The following is a 22,182-nucleotide window of genomic DNA, read 5'->3' as shown; positions in this document are numbered from 1 at the left end:
TGGAAGACGATGCAGGGGACGATGAGGTCCTAGACCCCACATGGAATGAAGGTCGTGCCACTGACTTTCACAGTTCGGAGGAAGAGGCAGTGGTGAGACCGAGCCAACAGCGTAGCAAAAGAGGGAGCAGTGGGCAAAAGCAGAACACCCGCCGCCAAAAGACTCCGCCTGCTACTGACCGCCGCCATCTGGGACCGAGCACTCCAAAGGCAGCTTCAAGGAGTTCCCTGGCATGGCACTTCTTCAAACAATGTGCTGACGACAAGACCCGAGTGGTTTGCATGCTGTGCCATCAGAGCCTGAAGCGAGGCATTAACGTTCTGAACCTGAGCACAACCTGCATGACCAGGCACCTGCATGCAAAGCATGAACTGCAGTGGGGTAAACACCTTAAAACCAAGGAAGTCACCCCTGCTACCTCTTCTGCTGCTGCCGCCTCGGCCTCTTCTGCTGCTGCCGCCTCAGCCTCTTCCTCCGCCTCTGGAGGAACGTTGGCACCTGCCACCCAGCAAACAGGGGATGTACCACCAACACCACCACCACCTCCGTCACCAAGCATCTCAACCATGTCACACGGCAGCGTTCAGCTCTCCATCTCACAAACATTTGAGAGAAAGCGTAAATTCCCACCTAGCCACCCTCGATCCCTGGCCCTGAATGCCAGCATTTCTAAACTACTGGCCTATTAAATGCTGTCATTTAGGCTGGTGGACACAGACAGCTTCAAACAGCTCATGTCGCTTGCTGTCCCACAGTATGTTGTTCCCAGCCGGCACTACTTCTCCAAGAGAGCCGTGCCTTCCCTGCACAACCAAGTATCCGATAAAATCAAGTGTGCACTGCGCAACGCCATCTGTGGCAAGGTCCACCTAACCACAGATACGTGGACCAGTAAGCACGGCCAGGGACGCTATATCTCCCTAACTGCACACTGGGTAAATGTAGTGGCAGCTGGGCCCCAGGCGGAGAGCTGTTTGGTGCACGTCCTTCCGCCGCCAAGGATCGCAGGGCAACATTCTTTGCCTCCTGTTGCCACCTCCTCCTACTCGACTTCCTCCTCCTCTTCTTCCACCTGCTCATCTAGTCAGCCACACACCTTCACCACCAACTTCAGCACAGCCCGGGGTAAACGTCAGCAGGCCATTCTGAAACTCATATGTTTGGGGGACAGGCCCCACACCGCACAGGAGTTGTGGCAGGGTATAGAACAACAGACCGACGAGTGGTTGCTGCCGATGAGCCTCAAGCCCGGCCTGGTGGTGTGTGATAATGGGCGAAATCTCGTTGCAGCTCTGGGACTAGCCAGTTTGACGCACATCCCTTGCTTGGCGCATGTGCTGAATTTGGTGGTGCAGAAGTTCATTCACAACTACCCCGACATGTCAGAGCTGCTGCATAAAGTGCGGGCCGTCTGTTCGCGCTTCCGGCGTTCACATCCTGCTGCTGCTCGCCTGTCTGCGCTACAGTGTAACTTCGGCCTTCCCGCTCACCGCCTCATATGCGACGTGCCCACCAGGTGGAACTCCACCTTGCACATGCTGGACAGACTGTGCTGCAGCCCCAGGCCATAGTGGAGTTTCAGCTGCAGCACGCACGGGTCAGTCGCACTACAGAACAGCACCACTTCACCACCAATGACTGGGCCTCCATGCGAGACCTGTGTGCCCTGTTGCGCTGTTTCGAGTACTCCACCAACATGGCCAGTGGCGATGACGCCGTTATCAGCGTTACAATACCACTTCTATGTCTCCTTGAGAAAACACTTAGGGCGATGATGGAAGAGGAGGTGGCCCAGGAGGAGGAGGAGGAGGAGGAGGAAGAGGGGTCATTTTTAGCACTTTCAGGCCAGTCTCTTCGAAGTGACTCAGAGGGAGGTTTTTGGCAACAGCAGAGGCCAGGTACAAATGTGGCCAGCCAGGGCCCACTACTGGAGGACGAGGAGGACGAGGATGAGGTGGAGGAGGATGAGGATGAAGCATGGTCACAGCGGGGTGGCACCCAACGCAGCTCGGGTCCATCACTGGTGCGTGGCTGGGGGGAAAGGCAGGACGATGACGATACGCCTCCCACAGAGGACAGCTTGTCCTTACCCCTGGGCAGCCTGGCACACATGAGCGACTACATGCTGCAGTGCCTGCGCAACGACAGCAGAGTTGCCCACATTTTAACGTGTGCGGACTACTGGGTTGCCACCCTGCTGGATCCACGCTACAAAGACAATGTGCCCACCTTACTTCCTGCACTGGAGCGTGATAGGAAGATGCGCGAGTACAAGCGCACGTTGGTAGACGCGCTACTGAGAGCATTCCCAAATGTCACAGGGGAACAAGTGGAAGCCCAAGGCCAAGGCAGAGGAGGAGCAAGAGGTCGCCAATGCAGCTGTGTCACGGCCAGCTCCTCTGAGGGCAGGGTTAGCATGGCAGAGATGTGGAAAAGTTTTGTCAACACGCCACAGCTAACTGCACCACCACCTGATACGCAACGTGTTAGCAGGAGGCAACATTTCACTAACATGGTGGAACAGTACGTGTGCACACCCCTCCACGTACTGACTGATGGTTCGGCCCCATTCAACTACTGGGTCTCTAAATTGTCCACGTGGCCAGAGCTAGCCTTTTATGCGTTGGAGGTGCTGGCCTACACGGCGGCCAGCGTTTTGTCTGAACGTGTATTCAGCACGGCAGGGGGTGTCATTACAGACAAACGCAGCCGCCTGTCTACAGCCAATGTGGACAAGCTGACGTTCATAAAAATGAACCAGGCATGGATCCCACAGGACCTGTCCGTCCCTTGTCCAGATTAGACATTAACTACCTCCCCTTAACCATATATTATTGTACTCCAGGGCACTTCCTCATTCAATCCTATTTTTATTTTCATTTTACCATTATATTGCGAGGCTACCCAAATTTGAATGAACCTCTCCTCTGTCTGGGTGTCGGGGCCTAAATATATGCCAATGGACTGTTCCAATGTTGGGTGACGTGAAGCCTGATTCTTTGCTATGACATGAAGACTGATTCTCTGCTGACATGAAGCCAGATTGTCTGTTACGGGACCTCTCTCCTCTGCCTGGGTGCTGGGCCTAAATTTATGAAAATGGACTCTTACAGTGGTGGGTGACGTGAAGCCTGATTCTCTGCTATGATATGAAGACTGATTCTCTGCTGACATGAAGCCAGATTGTCTGTTACGGGACCTCTCTCCTCTGCCTGGGTGCTGGGCCTAAATTTATGAAAATGGACTGTTGCAGTGGTGGCTGACGTGAAGCCTGATTCTCTGCTATGACATGAAGACTGATTCTCTGCTGACATGAAGCCAGATTCTCTGTTAAGGGACCTCTCTCCTCTGCCTGGGTGCTGGGCCTAAATATATGCCAATGGACTGTTGCACTGGTGGCTGACGTGAAGCTTGATTGTCTGTTACGGGACCTCTCTCCTCTGCCTGGGTGCTGGGCCTAAATTTATGAAAATAGACTGTTGCAGTGGTGGCTGACGTGAAGCCTGATTCTCTGCTATGACATGCAGACTGATTCTCTGCTGACATGAAGCCAGATTCTCTGTTAAGGGACCTCTCTCCTCTGCCTGGGTGCTGGGCCTAAATATATGCCAATGGACTGTTGCACTGGTGGCTGACGTGAAGCTTGATTGTCTGTTACGGGACCTCTCTCCTCTGCCTGGGTGCTGGGCCTAAATTTATGACAATGGACTGTTGCAGTGGTGGCTGACGTGAAGCCTTATTCTCTGCTATGACATGCAGACTGATTCTCTGCTGACATGAAGCCAGATTCTCTGTTAAGGGACCTCTCTCCTCTGCCTGGGTGCTGGGCCTAAATATATGCCAATGGACTGTTGCACTGGTGGCTGACGTGAAGCCTGATTGTCTGTTACGGGACCTCTCTCCTCTGCCTGGGTGCTGGGCCTAAATATCTGACAATGGACTGTTGCATTGGTGGCTGACGTGAAGCCTGATTCTCTGCTATGATATGAAGACTGATTCTCTGCTGACATGAAGCCAGATTGTCTGTTACGGGACCTCTCTCCTCTGCCTGGGTGCTGGGCCTAAATTTATGACAATGGACTGTTGCAGTGGTGGCTGACGTGAAGCCTGATTCTCTGCTATGACATGAAGACTGATTCTCTGCTGACATGAAGCCAGATTGTCTGTTACGGGACCTCTCTCCTCTGCCTGGGTGCTGGGCCTAAATTTATGAAAATGGACTCTTACAGTGGTGGGTGACGTGAAGCCTGATTCTCTGCTATGATATGAAGACTGATTCTCTGCTGACATGAAGCCAGATTGTCTGTTACGGGACCTCTCTCCTCTGCCTGGGTGCTGGGCCTAAATTTATGAAAATGGACTGTTACAGTGGTGGGTGACGTGAAGCTTGATTCTCTGCTATGACATGAAGACTGATTCTCTGCTGACATGAAGCCAGATTCTCTGTTACGGGACCTCTCTCCTCTGCCTGGGTGCTGGGCCTAAATTTATGAAAATGGACTGTTACAGTGGTGGGTGACGTGAAGCTTGATTCTCTGCTATGACATGAAGACTGATTCTCTGCTGACATGAAGCCAGATTGTCTGTTACGGGACCTCTCTCCTCTGCCTGGGTGCTGGGCCTAAATTTATGAAAATGGACTGTTACAGTGGTGGGTGACGTGAAGCTTGATTCTCTGCTATGACATGAAGACTGATTCTCTGCTGACGTGAAGCCAGATTCTCTGCTATGGGACCTCTCTCCAATTGATTTTGGTTAATTTTTATTTATTTAATTTTTATTTTAATTAATTTCCCTATCCACATTTGTTTGCAGGGGATTTACCTGATGTTGCCAATTAGCTAAATATAACCAGTATATAATTTCAAAGAATGTTGTTAGTTTTCTAATACGGCAATGTAGCTATTCACCCTGCGGGTGAAATTTATGCATCTATATTTAAAGTTTCAACATACTGATAGGCTCTCCTTAAAATGGTGCCTGATCTTAAAGTGTTTCTGTCATCAGAAAAATCGTTATGTAGCTGGCTGACATTAGCGATGTGCTAATGTCAGCAGAACATAACTGTATGACTTATATCTCCCTGCCTGCCGCCGTGCACGCTAAATAATGACTTTTATAATATGCAAATGAGCCTCTAGGTGCTAGTGGGGCGTTGCTGTAGCACCTTGAGGCTCTGTCCTCTCACCGTTTGGCATGCCCTAAAGGTGATTGACATCCTCGCTCTCCTCCGTGCCCCACAATACCCATGCCTGCGCCGTCCATTTTAGTATTAGGCGCAGTGAGTGAAGGACGCTCGCCTGCTGCCGTCCTTCACTCACTGCGCCTAATACTAAAATGGACGGCGCAGGCGCAGGATTTGCTGGGCACGGAGGAGACCGAGGATGTCAATCACCTTTACAAGGGCGTGCCAAACAGTGAGAGGACGGAGCCTATAGGTGCTACAGCAACGCCCCACTAGCACCTAGAGGCTCATTTGCATATTATAAAAGTCATTAGTCATACAGTTAAGTTCTGCTGACATTAGCACATCGCTAACGTCAGCCAACTACATTATGATTTTTCTGATGACAGAAACCCTTTACGACAGCCTCAGAAATGTATGTATGTCTGTTTTATGTCAAAAAGTAAAAATAAAAATTACCACAATCCATAGTTGCTAAAAAAAAGTGTCTCTTTTGTTGTTCTGCGCTTTTCCTGTCACTTTTTAAGAGTGATTAGAAAAATAGTACACATAGTTTAATGGTAGTGGCCATGGACTCAGACAGACAAAAAAAAAACATAACTTACACCTCAAATTGGCATAAATTGTGGGGCAATAAATTTGTTTTTCTAGTGCATGGGCAACTAAAAGATGTTTACTCCAGCTTACTTTGAAATAAAGTGGTTGTCTGAGCGTTTAACCCTTTCACTACCGAGCCACGTTTCACGTTAAATCCCAGGCCGATTTTTGCAAATCTGACATGCGTGTGCAAAATCTATTCATGTGTGCTAATAACTTTTCTTGTGACACATTGTACTTCATGACAGTGGTAAATTTGAGTCGATATATTTCACCTTTATTTATAAAAGAATCCAAAATTTACCAAAAATTGGGAGAAATTCTCAATTTTATAAATTTTTTATTTTCTCCACTTTTAAGACAGATAGTAATGCCCCATGAAATAGTTATCAGTGAACATTCCCCATATGTCTGCTTTATGTTGGCATAATTTTGTAAATGTAATTTACAAAAGGACGTTAGAAGGCTTAGAATTTTAGAAGCAGTTTTTAAAATTTTCAACAAAATTTCGAAAACCATTTTATTTAAGCACCAATTCAGTTATAAAGTAATTTTGAGGGGCTTAAATAAAGAAAACCACCCATAAATGACCCCATTTTAGAAACTACACCCCTCAAGTTATTACAAACTTTGGAAAATGGAGGTGAAATTTATACATTTCAATTTTATGGTAGATTTTTTTGTTAATCATTTTTTTCTTGCAACACAGCAAGGGTTAACAGCAAAATAAACCTCAATATACATTACTCTGATTCTGAAGTTTACATAAATGTGATAAACTGCTCTATGGGCATGAGGCAGTGGTCAGAAGGAAAGGAGCGCCAAATAGATTTTGGAGGCAGATTTTGCTAGAATGGTTTTTCGGCACCATTTTGTATTTGAAGAGACCCTGATGTACCTCTACAGTGGAAACCCTCAAAAAGTGACACCATTTTGGAAACTACACCCCTTAAAGAATATATTAAAAGGGGTACTGAGCACTTTGACCCCCTAAGCGGTTTACACATGTACGGCGCTGGTACTGTATGGGTTATTACTGATGAACCATCCTCAGGATAGGTTATCAGTATCTGATCGGTGGGGGTCTGAAAAACCCCCAACAATCAGCTGTGCTTGGTATTGCATGGGGTGACCATTCACTTGAATGTGACTGAGCTGCGTCTACACTATGTAACCAATTAACACGATGCTACCAACCTAGGAAGAAGCCGTGGCACTTCAAACAGCTGATCAGCGTGAGTGCCAGGAGTCGGCCCCCCACTGATCAGATACTGGTGACATATCTTGAAGGTAGTTAACATATACAGTTGAGAACAACATCAATGACCCTCATCATCTCCCATCAGGAATGCACCAGGACATCTTGCTGATGGATCCACATCAAGCACAGAAATCAGTAAACTTCAAGAATTGTATAGCGTCAGTATGAATGTTATCTTTATTAAACCAATCCAACATTTACAGAAAAACACTACAGTTTTGACTACATGCTTGAGAAAAGCCAAGTTGTAGATGAAAGATCACATTTTTCTGTATATGTTGGATTGATTTAATAAATATACCATTGAGGGAGATCCTGACGTCATTGAGTTCTTGGCATTATCATGAGGATAGGTCATCAGTATTAAATCTGTAGTAAAGGTTTGTGCCCACAATCTCCCGTGTATGCAGTACTGAATTTTGAATGTGCAAATGCAGCAATTGCTTCCAAGCCAGACTGCATATCGACCTACTGTATGTTTTTTCTTGGAAGCCTTCTTCCTACAAATGTTCTACTTGCCTCTTGAGACATTGTGAGGCCAAGGAGAGCTGACTCTAATGCTAAGAATGCATTTTTTTCCATAGTGCATAATTGGGAGATTCAGCAATTATTAAAAAAATGAATACATATATGTTTCACTTTATTGGACTGAAGACCTCTAGGGAGAAACCTATCTTTTTTAGCAGGTTTTCTAAGTTTCCAAAGTGTAAACTATCACAACTTATTTACTTCTGAAAGGACTTTACATTGTTAGAATTTAAAGGAGTTTTCCAGGCTCCTGATATTGATGACCTATCCAAAGGTTAGGTCATCAGTATCTGATTGGTGATGTTCTGACACCCTTTGTGGGGAAAAAATCTGTAAAATTTTAATTTAATTCATTGAAATCTTTGCTCTTTCTGTGTTTAGGATATGATTCACGTGAGCATTCCTATTTAGTGATTGACAACCTCAACGGCATGAGCGTACAAACAGAAATATCTGTCAATCCCTAATAAGACCACCCACTGGTTGTCTTAGCATAGAAAGTGTGGAGTTTACATCAATCTGCCCAGCTCCTCCTGCACTATAACCTACTGCTTGCAGATCAGATGCCATGTTCAATTTAAAAACAACTTCCCACTTCTATTTATCTGCTCTTAAATTTGAGTGCTCCTGTCAAGGTCCCCTGAAATGAAACAATCCTAGAAATATAAGAACCAGAAGCCAGAGGTTTGATTGAAAGATTCTTACACTACTCCTAGGAACTTAGTATCAGGGAGAGTGTTTATGCATTTTCATGATAAAATAATGTTTTTCAGTATTTAAAATGGAATATTATAAAATGTATGGATGAATCTAAAATGGGCTACAGGTAAAGTAGGGATAAATCTGTGGAATAGGTTGCATTATCAAGAAAAGAGTAAAATAAAGATTACAAATGCAATACAGGTCCTTCTAAAAAAATTAGCATATTGTGATAAAGTTCATTATTTTCTGTAATGTACTGATAAACATTAGACTTTCATATATTTTAGATTCATTACACACCAACTGAAGTAGTTCAAGCTCATGAAAACTCAAACACTGCTGAGGTGTTATGGAGGCCCAGGATGCTTCGATAGCGGCCTTAAGCTCATCCAGAGTGTTGGGTCTTGCGTCTCTCAACTTTCTCTTCCCAATATCCCACAGATTCTCTATGGGGTTCAGGTCAGGAGAGTTGGCAGGCCAATTGAGCACAGTAATACCATGGTCAGTAAACCATTTACCAGTGGTTTTGGCACTGTGAGCAGGTGCCAGGTCGTGCTGAAAAATGAAATCTTCATCTCCATAAAGCTTTTCAGCAGATGGAAGCATGAAGTGCTCCAAAATCTCCTGATAGCTAGCTGCATTGACCCTGCCCTTGATAAAACACAGTGGACCAACACCAGCAGCTGACATGGCACCCCAGACCATCACTGACTGTGGGTACTTGACACTGGACTTCAGGCATTTTGGCATTTCCCTCTCCCCAGTCTTCCTCCAGACTCTGGCACCTTGATTTCCGAATGACATGCAAAATTTGCTTTCATCCGAAAAAAGTACTTTGGACCACTGAGCAACAGTCCAGTGCTGCTTCTCTGTAGCCCAGGTCAGGCGCTTCTGCCGCTGTTTCTGGGGAATGCGGCACCTGTAGCCCATTTCCTGCACACGCCTGTACACGGTGGCTCTGGATATTTCTACTCCAGACTCAGTCCACTGCTTCCGCAGGTCCCCCAAGGTCTGGAATCGGCCCTTCTCCACAATCTTCCTCAGGGTCCGGTCACCTCTTCTCGTTGTGCAGCATTTTCTGCCACACTTTTTCCTTCCCACAGACTTCCCACTGAGGTGCCTTGATACAGCACTCTCGGAACAGCCTATTCGTTCAGAAATTTCTTTCTGTGTCTTACCCTCTTGCTTGAGGGTGTCAATGATGGCCTTCTGGATAGCAGTCAGGTCGGCAGTCTTACCCATGATTGCGGTTTTGAGTAATGAACCAGGCTGGGAGTTTTTAAAAGCCTCAGGAATCTTTTGCAGGTGTTTAGAGTTAATTAGTTGATTCAGATGATTAGGTTAATAGCTCGTTTAGAGAACCTTTTCATGATATGCTAATTTTTTTAGATAGGAATTTTGGGTTTTCATGAGCTGTATGCCAAAATCATCAATATTAAAACAATAAAAGGCTTGAACTACTTCAGTTGGTGTGTAATGAATCTAAAATATATGAAAGTCTAATGTTTATCAGTACATTACAGAAAATAATGAACTTTATCACAATATGCTAATTTTTTTAGAAGGACCTGTATATCTAAGACAGAATACCAACTTATGTTTTGAATTTTTTTCTAGGATTTCCACCCTACAAGACTACAGGAACTGGAACAAGTTTTGTGGATCAGAAAATGTAATACTGATAACCTGAGGAGAAAGATTCCTAAGAATATTAGGAATTAGAATCCTTTTTACTACTGCAAATCAACTGGATGATTTTATAAGATCGGGGATCAATGGTTTTATACCTTTTTTTCTTTGTGTTTTCTCCCCACCTCTCTACCATCATATCTGGAGCTATTTTGTATGTGCACGTGGGGGAGAAGGGTGTCAGGGATATAATTAATCTGTATAAGTTTTCATATCTACAATTGGATGTTTTTTTTTAAATAAACTAAAGATTATTTAAAAAAAATATTGAATATTTTTCCACCCTATGCAACAGAATTTAAAGGGGCTGGCCCAACTAACACATTGATGGCATTTTGCTAGAATGCTCAGTGGCTCAGCTCTTTTTGAGACAAACTTGCAAATTGTTTTGTTCTGGAGAAAGATATGCTTTGATATGTATGTCCATTAATGATAGGTCTTAAAGAGGCTCAGATACTTGGACTTGAAATGGCAAATATTCAGCTTACAATTATTTTCCATAATTGGATATGTCAAGTGAATATTAAAAATACCTGTGTATTCACTCATTATATTACCTATTACTTATTATATATGGCGTCAGCGTAATCCGTAGTGCTTTACAGACATTACAGTCAATCGCTGTCCCCATTGGGGCTCACAATCTAAGTTCCCTATCAGTATGTCTTTGTAGTGTGAGAGGAAACCTTGAGTACCCGGAGGAAACCCACACAAACATGGGGAGAACATACAAACTCCATGCAGATGTTGCCCTTGGTCAGATTTGAACCTAGGACTCCAGCACTCCTCATCAGCACTTATGTGCTCTGTACACCTATACTTGAATTCTGCATCCTTGTTGCATCCCTATAGAGTGGGTGTGACTGAGGTCCCTTGTCCAGTGCTGAACAGTTTAACTGACTGATATAGTTGAGGATTTGTATTCTAAAATCCTGTTAGCTTCTGTCAGAATCTGTTTGAAAGGCTTAGCTATACATACATAAGTAATCAAGTTTGAGTTAAATACCAGAAAGGTGACATATTCAGAATTTCTCGAGTTTGCTCAAAGTTTGCTCTTGAATATCAAACATTTAAATGTTATTGACTGTGAGAGGACTCAAACATTGCATCATTTGTTTTGAGGGGGTTAAACAATACTATGTTTTAAGGAGTTGCATAAATGGAGTCATAGACTGAACTAGTGGCACCGTGCATGTACTGCTGCCCCATTTTCTGCCACTTCCTCTGCCCACTGGACCATGAAGTCCAGTAGCTTAGTCCCGTGACTGCTGTAGACAATCACAGCCCTCAGTGGTCACATCTGCTTAAATGATAGGGACCAGAAACAGCCGGGAACAGGGCAGCGGCGCAGGCACTGCAAGATTGCAGACAAGTGAGTGTGTTTCTTCTTTTTATGGGGCACACGTTACAACCATAAGGGTTCCTATTTTCTACACTGGACAACTCTTTTAACCCCCATGAGTTATGGACTTTCCCACAGTAAATCCCAGGGATTTAACCCTGGAAGAATCTGAAATATAGACAGGAAGGTGTTTCCAATACTCAGTGCCAAGGGAGAAGGCAGGAATCATTGTCAGATGGAGCAGTGGTCAAGGCTGGAAGAGTTTGGTTGTAAGGGGAGATCAGCAGAGGTCATGGCAGGCAGGACACAGAACAAAGCGGTCAAGAACACATGCCGGACAAATACCAAATGAAGCAGGAACAAACATATTTTCAGACACAAGAAAGAAAAGGACCTTCCTCAGACACAGAGTGATGGTGAAAAAGTCCATAGGAAGCCTGGAGCACTTGGGCTTTGGCCAAAGTCTGGGGCAATCAGTAAGCACTTTAAGAGAGCAGGAGCTGGCGCATGTATATAAAACATGACCAGAGTGGCGCAATGCAGAAACACAGCAGTGGCCAGGAGAAGAACATTAGGCACCTGGAGAGATGAGTCAGTGTATCTTGATTGTCTAGTTTAGAAAAGCTGTTTTCATATACAACATTATTAGGTGCCACCTGATTGGATCTTTCATGTGGGTATAAAAATGCTCTCTGGCCGTGAGAACATCTCCCTGTTTAAACAGAGCATATGTTGCCAGCATATTGTGAAGTGTATGGGGGTAGTAATCTCGATCAGGGCTTGTAACAGCCCAGCACTGGCCCGTGTAATAGGACCATTATTCATACTTCCATATATGTTTGTCAAACAATCAGTAGAGGCTGAATCCTGGCACGTCACATACTTACAGCTGTATTCCACTGAAGAAAGATCCAAAAAGTCCAATCATCCCTAGTAATTCAATTCGGCTGAGATTTCGAACAATATACTCTTGGCACACGCTAGAAATTCCATACAGAGTGGCACCACCAAGAACCAAGACATCCCCAATTAGTTTGCTATCTCCTGGAAAAAATTCTGTGGACAAGATAGAAAATGGAATATTTAAAGAATTTAGATGCAACACATGAAATATTTGTTCAAACATACCATTGTCTTTATATAGCATCTGGAGAGTTTTCTCAAGGCTATACCATTTGTAAAACACTGCAATATATCTTCAAGTAGTAATCCTATATAATAAAATCCCTCTGTGCCTGCGCTGTGTCCGTGCGTGTGTGCCGATTTTTACACTGGGCATGCGTGGCGCGGGGACCTGACAGCACACAGCGCTCCACGCGCCTCTTGCACCGCCCACACCAGTGCACGCTCCTTTTGCCTGCTATCTGTGAATGGGAGCGCACGGCATCTCTGTACACACTGATGCCGTGGGCTCCAGGACACCAGCAGTAAGATTGTCTGCCGCTGGGTGAAGTGCAGGTTATCTTACTGCTGGACACCCTTTCAGTGCTAGTGTCCTGGAGCACACAGCATCAGTGTGTAAAGAGATGCTGTGCGCTCCCATTCACAGATAGCAGGCAAGAGGAGCTCCCTGTAGGGGGAAGGAGGAGGGGGAGGGTGGGTATTGCCTGCTGCTGGACTAAGTGCAGGTTATTTTATTGCTGGCCACCCTGCCTGTACCCTCCAAAGCACAGCATCCCTGTAACACTGTGATGTCCTGCTCTCCAGTAAACAGAAGCATCACTCCTGTACCCTGGAGTGCAGATAATGGTAGCGTACAGAGATAGGGTGCGCTCCCATTCACAGAGCTGGGCCGATAGCAAGCAAGAGGAGCTCATTGCCCCTTGAAACAATAAGGGACTATGTGAAGGCCACTGTTCAGGGTGCTGTTTCACTGCTGTGATGGCATGGAGGCACTGGGGGAGGGGGACATGGAAATGGATGGCATGGAGGCACTGGGGGAGGGGGACATGGCAATGGATGGCATGGAGGCACTGGAGGAGGGGGACATGGCAATAGATGGTATGGAGGCACTGGGGGAGAGGACATTGCAATGAACGCACTGGAGGAAGGGGACATGGCAATGGATGGCATGGGAGCACTTGGGAAGGGGGACATGGCAATGGCTGGCATGGAGGCACTTGGGAAGGGGGACATGGCAATGGATGGCATGAAGGGGCAGATGGCACTGGGGAAGTGGGGGACATAGCATGGAGGGGCTGATCTGATGGCAGTGGGGGACCACACATGGCAATGGATGGAATGGAGGCACTGGGGGAGTGGGGGACATGGCATGGAGGGGCTGATGGCACTGGGGGAGTGGAGCTGAAGGCACTGGGGTGGGGATAGCTGAAGGCACTGGGGGAACAGAGCTTATGGCACGGGGCGGAGCTGATGGCACTGGGGGATAGTGGAGCTGATGGCACTGGGGGAACTGATGTACTTGGGCTGATCGAACAGGGGGGAATGAACGGTGTTGGGGACTGATGGCAGGGGGTCTGATGAGTTTTTATAAAGGAAAACAATCTATTAATTAAAAATTTTCTTATTAGATTATTTGATTAATTGTAAAAATAATCAGTAGAATACTTGATTACTAAAATAATCGTTTACTGCAGCCCTAGCACCGATCAATGAGCAAACGGCGCTACACCCACCCCACCCCGCCCACACCAGCGCGCCAGCAAGCAAGTCGGAGCGCAGCCATTTCAGTAATTCACAGCAGTATCAGTCACAGCACTCCAGCAAGCATGTTGGAGCACCACCCTTTCAGTCAGTCACATAACTATAAGCTATATAGAGAGAAAGAGCGCCGCCATTTCAGTCAGTCACAAGTACTATCAGTCATATAGAGAGGAGCCCCTGTCAGCAGTCTGACCTACCAGCCACCATTTCTGTTCGTCAGTCCCAGACGCCATTTCTGTTTGGCAGTCACAGCACTATCAGTCATATAGAGAGGAGCCACTGTCAGCAGTCTTACCTACCAGTCGCTACCAGCAGTCAGTGCCAGTCATACAGCCACAAGTCACAGTGCCAGCAGTGTCAGCCACCAGTCAGTGCCAGCCATCTCAACCATCAGTCAGTGCCACCATCCACAGCCACCAGTCTCAGCCACCAGTCAGTGCCAGCAGTCTCAGCTACAGCCACCAGTCAGTGCCAACAGTCTCAGCCGCAGTCATTAGTCTCAGCCACAGCCACCAGTTAGTTCCAGCAATCTCAGCCAACAGCCACAGTCAGCAGTCCCAGCCACAGCCACCAGTCTTTACAACCAGTCAGTGCCAGCAGTCTCAGCCACAGCCACCAGTCTCAGCCATCAGCCAGTGCCAGCAGTCTTAGCCATAACCTCCAGTCAGTTCAAGCTGTCTCAGCCACCAGTCAGTGACAGCAATCTCAGCTACAGCCAGCAGTAGTGCAACCAGTCTCAGCCACCAGTCAGTGCCAGCAATCTCAGCTACAGCCAGCAGGAGTGCCAGCAGTCTCCGCCACCAGTCAGTGCCAGCAGTCTCCGCCACCAGTCAGTGCCAGCAGTCTCAGCCACCAGTCAGTGCCAGCAGTCTCAGCCACCAGTCAGTGCCAGCAGTCTCAGCCACCAGTCAGTGCCAGCAGTCTCCGCCACCAGTCAGTGCCAGCAGTCTCAGCCACCAGTCAGTGCCAGAACCTGTTGCCAGATTCAGACAGAATATTTACAAACAGAATATTTACCAAAAATGTTGTCTATAAAGAAATTTTATGGAAAAATTTCAAGAGGTAAAAAAAACTATTTTTTTCTTAATATCTGCTTCAGATATTGTATATTGCAGATTGTTACAAAGTTTTATACTAAGACTATGATAATTATACTTAGTGTATTGTGATATATACGTTTCCATTTTAATTTTATTATTATTTTACTTTTGACTTTTTGCCAAAATATTTTTGACAAAAAAATAAAAATAAAACAAGAAATACAATGTGGTCAAATTACCTTGCTATTTAATATAGACTACTAATGTTTATGCACTACTGTTCTAGCGCCTGTTATTGTAACAGGCTTAATGTCTAGTAACAATATGTCACAACCAGACAGCTGAGAAGCTCTGATAGAAGCCTTTCAGAACCTCCTCCTTGAGTTTTCTTTGTTTTGAATTTCAGTTCCTCATCTCGTTAGCCTCTCTCAGCTGTCATGTAGTTGGACTGATTGCATCCCTTTAAATTCCTCCCCATAATGCATTAGTGTGCGGCTTATACAACTTCCTGGAGTGTGTGTGCATGCTGATCCTATCTTCCAGCCTTCTACAAGATAAGTGCTGTACATTTATTTGTGATTTTCTGTTTGCTGGATCCCAGGTGACCCTGACTCCCTCCGTGTCTAGTGTAGGGAGCCGGTGGTCGTGTCCCCTCACTATTGTAGGGTGTACAGGTGGTATATAGTCGAGGTACGTGGATATGCGATCATCCACCATTGGGATTTTCGCATAGGCTGAGCAGACAGGGAGAGAGCCAGGTCTGATGCAGGGGTCTCCCTTTTGTTCCTTAGTTTTGGATCCACTGAGTCATATATTCATTTTGCATGGTCTTGTTTCCTGTACACCTTCCGTGACACAATAATAAAAGTTGCTGCTAACAGGCTGATTCATGAGTGGTATTAAAACCAAATTAGGCTTACAACTGGCTGACCAAGAGTTTTCACATCAGTGCTGAAAATATAATATTAATAAGCTCTGATGTTTGTATGTCCTGAAATTGTGCAAAACTAACAAAGCGTATTGAGGTGTCCCCAACAGAGTGGTTGACTGTTTCATACGGTCTTGTAATGATTGCATCAGGCACGACAAACATTGTCATTTTATTGACTCGTAATTCTGTCTAGTGCAGTTATGAAACAGCGTTAGTATGTACAAGTATGATTTACCTTCCTTTTGTTGTCTTCCCATAAGTACGTCAGCTCCAGCCATGCAGCCTATTCCTAAGATACAGGCAACTGCCCCAATGAAGTGTAAAACCTTATATCGCACCAGTAAGAAAAACCAGGACAGTAATATGACCACAGGGATCACAAAGCAATTAAGTAACTGCAAAGAAAGAAAACATAATTAAATTATGTACAACAAGTAATGTGAATATAGCTGGGTCAATCTACCAAGCCCCATTCCTTCACATGTACTGTTTATTTTGGATACATTATATTGTATAGGATCTGAGTATACAATAAAAAGGAAGTAATCACATATACATTGAGATAGTGCTGTCTAGAATAATAATGTCATTGTAAAATTAGCATGATAGTTCACCTCCATTGCTGTAAATCAGGGACAATGTAAAGTTAGAGACTGCTGTGGTCAAAAATAGTTCAATGGATTTTGACGCCCAAAGGAACAGACTGTGCATTACATGGATTCTAACATAAACTGGGAACCTATATCAAATTCTATAAAGAACACCTTTGTCCCAACTTTTATGAACCTTATTGAATGGTGAAGACAGACACATCTCATACTTCCTTATACTGCTGTATAACATGGTGATGGGCCAAACTCACCATAGTGTGCATTATACTTATCTCAGCACTGTCAGAAAAAAATTGAGGAATGGATACTCACTCTAACCAATCCCCCACTGCTCCAGTGCTGACACTTATCACTGCTAGCTTAGTTTGATTTGATTTGAGTCAACTTTACTGTCATTACACATGTAAAGTACAGGGTAACGAAATACAGTTTACATCTAATCAGAAGTGCAAAGGGCAGCAGTGCAATAAAACAAGTTATATACAGATAAGGATAGTGTAGAAAGTAAGAATAGTTATGAACAGAATATGTACAGATAAATTAAGTATAGAGGTGTTTATTTTGCTATATAGAGAGCAAATATACAGATGTACTGATGTATACACATATAGAGATATACAGATAAACTGTTATATTGCTATACAGACGGCGAATACACAGATGTACTATGAACAAGTATACAGATGTGCTACGTATATACAAGTTTACAAATGTATAGTAAACAGATCTGCAAAATGCTATGAATATAGTTACAGAAGTGGAAGAGTAGCGCTATGGACAGACTGTAATAGTGAACAATGTAGTGTAAGTACATACTATAGCAGAGATTTATGCTATGACAGTGTCCCAACTATAGCAGTAACCAATATGAACATACCGTGAATGTTGAGAATAAAAGAATGACAGTCATAATCATAGTCATAGGAAGGGATGGAGGGAGGAGGAGTGTAGAGGGTTAAGCGAGTATGGATGAAAGGGTTCAGCGGGGGACTGAGTTCAGTAGGGTAACAGCTGTGGGGAAGAAACTGTTCCTAAACCTGCTGGTTTTAGTTTGAAGGGTCCTGTAGTGCCTAACTGGAAGAGTTTATTGGCAGGATGAGAGGAGTGCCTAAGAATGATACGTGCCCGACGTAGACATCTCTTCTTGTGAACATCCTCAATAGCAGGAAGTGGAGTCCCTATGATGCGTTGTGCAGTTTTCACCACCCGCTCCAATGCCTTGCGGTCAGAAACTCCCATACCAAACTGTAACACAGTTGGTCAGGATGCTCTCTATAGCACAGCGATAGAAGTTACCCAGTATGTCAGCAAACAGGTGTTTTTTCTTCAGTGTCCTAAAAAAAAGAGGCACTGATGTGTCTTCTTGACCAGGCTAGAGATGTTGGTTGACCAGGACAGATTCTCAGAGATGTAGGTCCCCAGGAACTTAAAGCTGGAAACCCGTTCAACAGCCATGCCATTTATGTGGATGGGGTCATGGGTGTCTCTCTTCTCCTTCCTGAAGTCCACAATGAGCTCTTTTATTTTGCTGGTATTCAGGAGCAGGTTATTGTCAGTGCACCACACAGCTAGGTGCTTTACCTCCTCCCTGTAGTCAGACTTATTGTTGTCACTGATGAGACCGGTCACTGTGATGTCATCTTCAAACTTGATGATGGAGTTGGATCCATACCTAGGCCTACAGTCATAGGTGAAAAGGGAGTAGAGGAACGGGCTCAGCACACAGCCATGTGGAGTGCCAGTGTTGAATGTGATGGTGGTGGAACAGTTATTTCCTGACCTAACATGCTGGGGTCTATTGGTCAGAAAGTCCATGATCCAGTCACAGATAGGGTTGCTGACTCCAAGATCCACAAGTTTAGTGATCAACTTGGAGAGAATGACTGTATTAAATACTGTGCTGAAATCAACAAACAGCATTCTTGCATGTATTGCAAGAATTCTTGTTGTCCAGATGTGAGAGTACACAGTGAAGCGCTGTAGATACAGCATCCTCTGTACCCCTATTACTTCGATAGGCAAATTGGTGAGGATCCAGTGAGGGGGGCAAGCATAACTTTAGATGTGCCAGGACCAGTTTCTCAAAGCACTTCATAACTATAGGCGTGAGTGCTACAGGCTGATAGTCGTTCAGGCACATTGGTGATGAGTGTTTTGGCACTGGCACTAGAGGTGGTCTTGAAGCACGCTGGAACTACTGCCTGGGCAAGCGACAGGTTAAAGATGTCAGTGAAGACCCCTGCAAGCTGCTCAGCACATGCTCGAAGCACACATCTAGGCATGCCATCAGGGCCAGCAGCCTTGCGAGCATTAAAACTGCTCAGTGAGTTATGGACATCTATTATGGTGAGAGTGAGGGTATGGCAGTCATCAGAGGGTAGGGTTTTGGCAGACTTTTCCTTATTGTCCTTATCAAAACGAGCGTAGAAGTCATTTAGCTCATTAAGGAAGGACACAGTCATGGTTATTAGTGTGGAATTGTTGAGCTTATAGTTAGAGATGGCCTGAATGCCCAGCCACATGCGTCATGGGTCAGAGTTGACAAAGTGTTCCTCCACTTTTAGCTTGTAGCTGTTCTTGGCCTTCTTGATGCCCCTCTTCAGGTCTACCTTGAACGTACTGTAGGCCTGAGAATCACCTGATCTGAAGGCATTGTTACGTGACTTTAGTAGAAGCCGCACTTCCTTTTTAATCCATGGTTTCTGCTTTTGGTACATTGTCAATTGTGGTATTGATGTATTCCAGTACTGAGTACGTATAAGAATCGATGTTAGTGTGAGAACAACAGGTGGCCTGAGAGGCAAACATGCTCCAGTCCGTATCTTTAAACCTGTCCTGGAGTACAGAATCTACCCCCGCTGGCCACACTTTGATTGTCTTCACTGATGGTTTCACACGGTTGATAAGCGGTGAGAAACAAAGAAAGGTGATCAGACTGTCTCAGGTGTGGGAGGGGCGTTGCCTTGTAGGCTCCAACAATGTTTGTATAGACATGGTCCAAGGTTTTATCCCCTCTGGTATGGCAGGAGACATGATGATGAAATTCAGGTAGTACTGACTTTAGATTAGAGTGGTTGAAGTCACCCGCTATAATAAATGCAGCTTCATGACCGCATGAAGTTCGTTCATAGAAACTCCTAGAGGCTCTGTTCTCCCACCTCTGGCCAAATTCTCCATGTCAATTGAATTTATTGAAATTTCAGTGCGCATGTATTTAGATCACATGTCCAAATAAAATGAAAAGTAAGTTGAAGTGTCAGATTATAACCCATACATAGCCCACGTTATCATTCTGGGATTTTATTAGGATACTTACATTTAGAAGCGACAGTAGATCCGCCGAAGTTATGTAGAGGCCAGTGCCTCTACATTACTGAGGAGGATCCACCTCCAGTGCAGGGCTTTATAAAGACCGGCCTCTAAAATGCCAGACTTAATAAATGTGCCCCTTAGTCTTTTTGCTATTAAGTATTTAATTAGTGAAAAGTTGCATACGCTCAGCCTGTTTGTACAGCTTTTCATAGAAAGTTCTTGATAAGTTGACTGTATAATTAATTCATCATGACACTGTTTCCATGGCAACAAGAAGAATGAATGAGGGGAAAAGGCATAATTTCTACCTGTTTTGTTTGAAACTTCGGAGTCTAGTTAATAGATGTAACAAAGTAGATCCATTGTCAGGAAGCATCAAATAAAAATCCAAAGCTACTGCTCTGACATCAAAAGATTCTTAATAAGTCCAGAGCTGTTCTCTAGTGACAGGTGCTAAAAGTGGAGAACATGCCACAGGTAATTGGAGTGATGATATACTGCGCATGCAGAGCTCTTGCTGCGTACAGGCTTGGTGTAATATCATGGTGTCAGCTTTATTGGCCTGCCTGCTATGTATTTTTTACACTTTCTTTTTTAGATCTGCCAATCAAAGCATTCATCGGGTAGAGAAACTATACTCATATGTGGATAATATTTCCAGCCACAGTCAGAATAATATAGCCAAAGTGTCTGCCCATCTTTCCCAAAATATGACCTGGTTTAAGGATCCTTATCTGTCTTTCATCCAGTGCCATCTGAGATATTGGAGAAAGCTATGATTCAGAAATGGATGAAGTCCTGCAAGAGGTCAACTGGGAAAATGTGGCAAAAGGGTTTCCCTGAGATGTTTTTACTGATGCCATTTTTACTCATCAGTATCTGAGCGGTGGGGGTTCGACGCCTGGGACCCCCGCCAATCAGTAGCGCCACAGCCTTCTCTCTGCTCACCAAGCACAGTGTTGTCCATTTGATAGCGGCTGTGCTTGGTATCACAGCTCATTCCTATTCACTTCAATGGGGCTGGGCTGAGCCTAGGCCATGTGACCGAGGAACTTGAGGCCACGTGGCCTAGGGAAAGCTGCAAAAAAGTGCCTTCTCAAACAGCTTACCGGCAGGGGTCCTGGTCTAGGACCCTCACTGATCAGATACTGATGACCTATCCAGGAATGGAGCCATAAGAATAGATGCTCCAGAATTGTTAATACTTGGGGAATGCATGAAGCTATTAAAACAGGCATGTGAGGAGGGGTGAAAGGTCCTCTTTAAAAAATGATGGTTTGCCAGCGGCAGAATGCATTGTGTATTAGGCGCTCTGCTTCCGGCAAACAATGAGACAGTACAGGGACGAGCGATGCATTAGAAATCGCTAGTCCCTATACTGAGGAGGAGATCGCTGCATGTAATAGCAGGGGTCTCTTCCTCTAGAGAGCAGGCGATTGACAGAAGGGAACGCTTCCTGTGTAACGGAGCCTTTACAGTCCGTGAGGGATAATCCCAATAATGTTGCACTACAGTTTTTTGGGGGGGTTCTGTCGAGGCAACTAGGGTTAGAAACAGGCAGATAACCAAACTGACCCTCCCACAGTCTGAGAAGAACTATGGAATGAACGTTAACAGAAGTGTATTGAAAAGGTAACTACATGTACATGCACTAATTCAGACATTATACTTAATGACATGCTTAACTGAGCATATAGGGAAGAGGCAGACTGCTTCAATGTGCCTAGAATTATTTTACATAAAATCTCAAAAACCAGAGAAGGGAGTTTATTAGAGTTTGAGATTACATACGCTATTAATATACAGTATTACTGTTATTATGCAGTCAACCTTTTTATATTGATGAGTGAGTATTATAGTGCGGCATTTTATCTTTCTGTCATTTAATATTCCATTATAAGGCATTGACATATTGAGCAAGCAGATCTTATAAATAGAACAGCATATGGAAGGCAATAAGTAAATCGCTGTAAAAAAAAATCCTGCTTATTGGAGCCTACAATCTAAGTGAAGCCATTCTTCCATGTATTTGCAAATTACTGATTTAAGTCTTAGATAAAGCACTGTCAAAGGTTTGACCCAGGAATGCTTGACTTAAGTCGACATTCAAATATTTCTGCCTTGTTTAAACTAATCAATCTAAACAGGTTCTAATCATTCAGTTGAAATAAATTCCTTAAAAATTGCCAAAATCGGAGTTACGATTATGTAATGAACTGGAAAGCCATGTAGTAATCCATTTATATTTTGCTTCTGTTGTTCACCCTGACCATAGGAATGCTGGGAGAGAAGCAGGGGAAGATTGGGAACGTAAAGTGGC

At 44.6% G+C, this 22,182-nt stretch overlaps 1 protein-coding gene across 1 annotated transcript in view; it reads right to left on the bottom strand.

Moving 5' to 3' along the window:
* Positions 1-22,182, bottom strand: part of SLC35F1 (solute carrier family 35 member F1) — a 336,892-nt gene that overhangs the window by 53,382 nt on the left and 261,328 nt on the right. Inside the window, exons 4-5 of the mRNA XM_044292308.1 lie at positions 16,175-16,334; positions 12,192-12,360 (exon numbers count right to left, since the gene is read on the bottom strand). Of these exons, the coding sequence (XP_044148243.1) occupies positions 12,192-12,360; positions 16,175-16,334 (329 nt within the window). The remainder of the gene's footprint in view (positions 1-12,191; positions 12,361-16,174; positions 16,335-22,182) is intronic.

Source organism: Bufo gargarizans, chromosome 4, assembly GCF_014858855.1.
Source record: "Bufo gargarizans isolate SCDJY-AF-19 chromosome 4, ASM1485885v1, whole genome shotgun sequence".
Taxonomy (NCBI): domain Eukaryota; kingdom Metazoa; phylum Chordata; class Amphibia; order Anura; family Bufonidae; genus Bufo; species Bufo gargarizans.
Note: the sequence above shows the minus strand (reverse complement) of the source record. Positions and strands in the feature narration are given on the sequence as shown.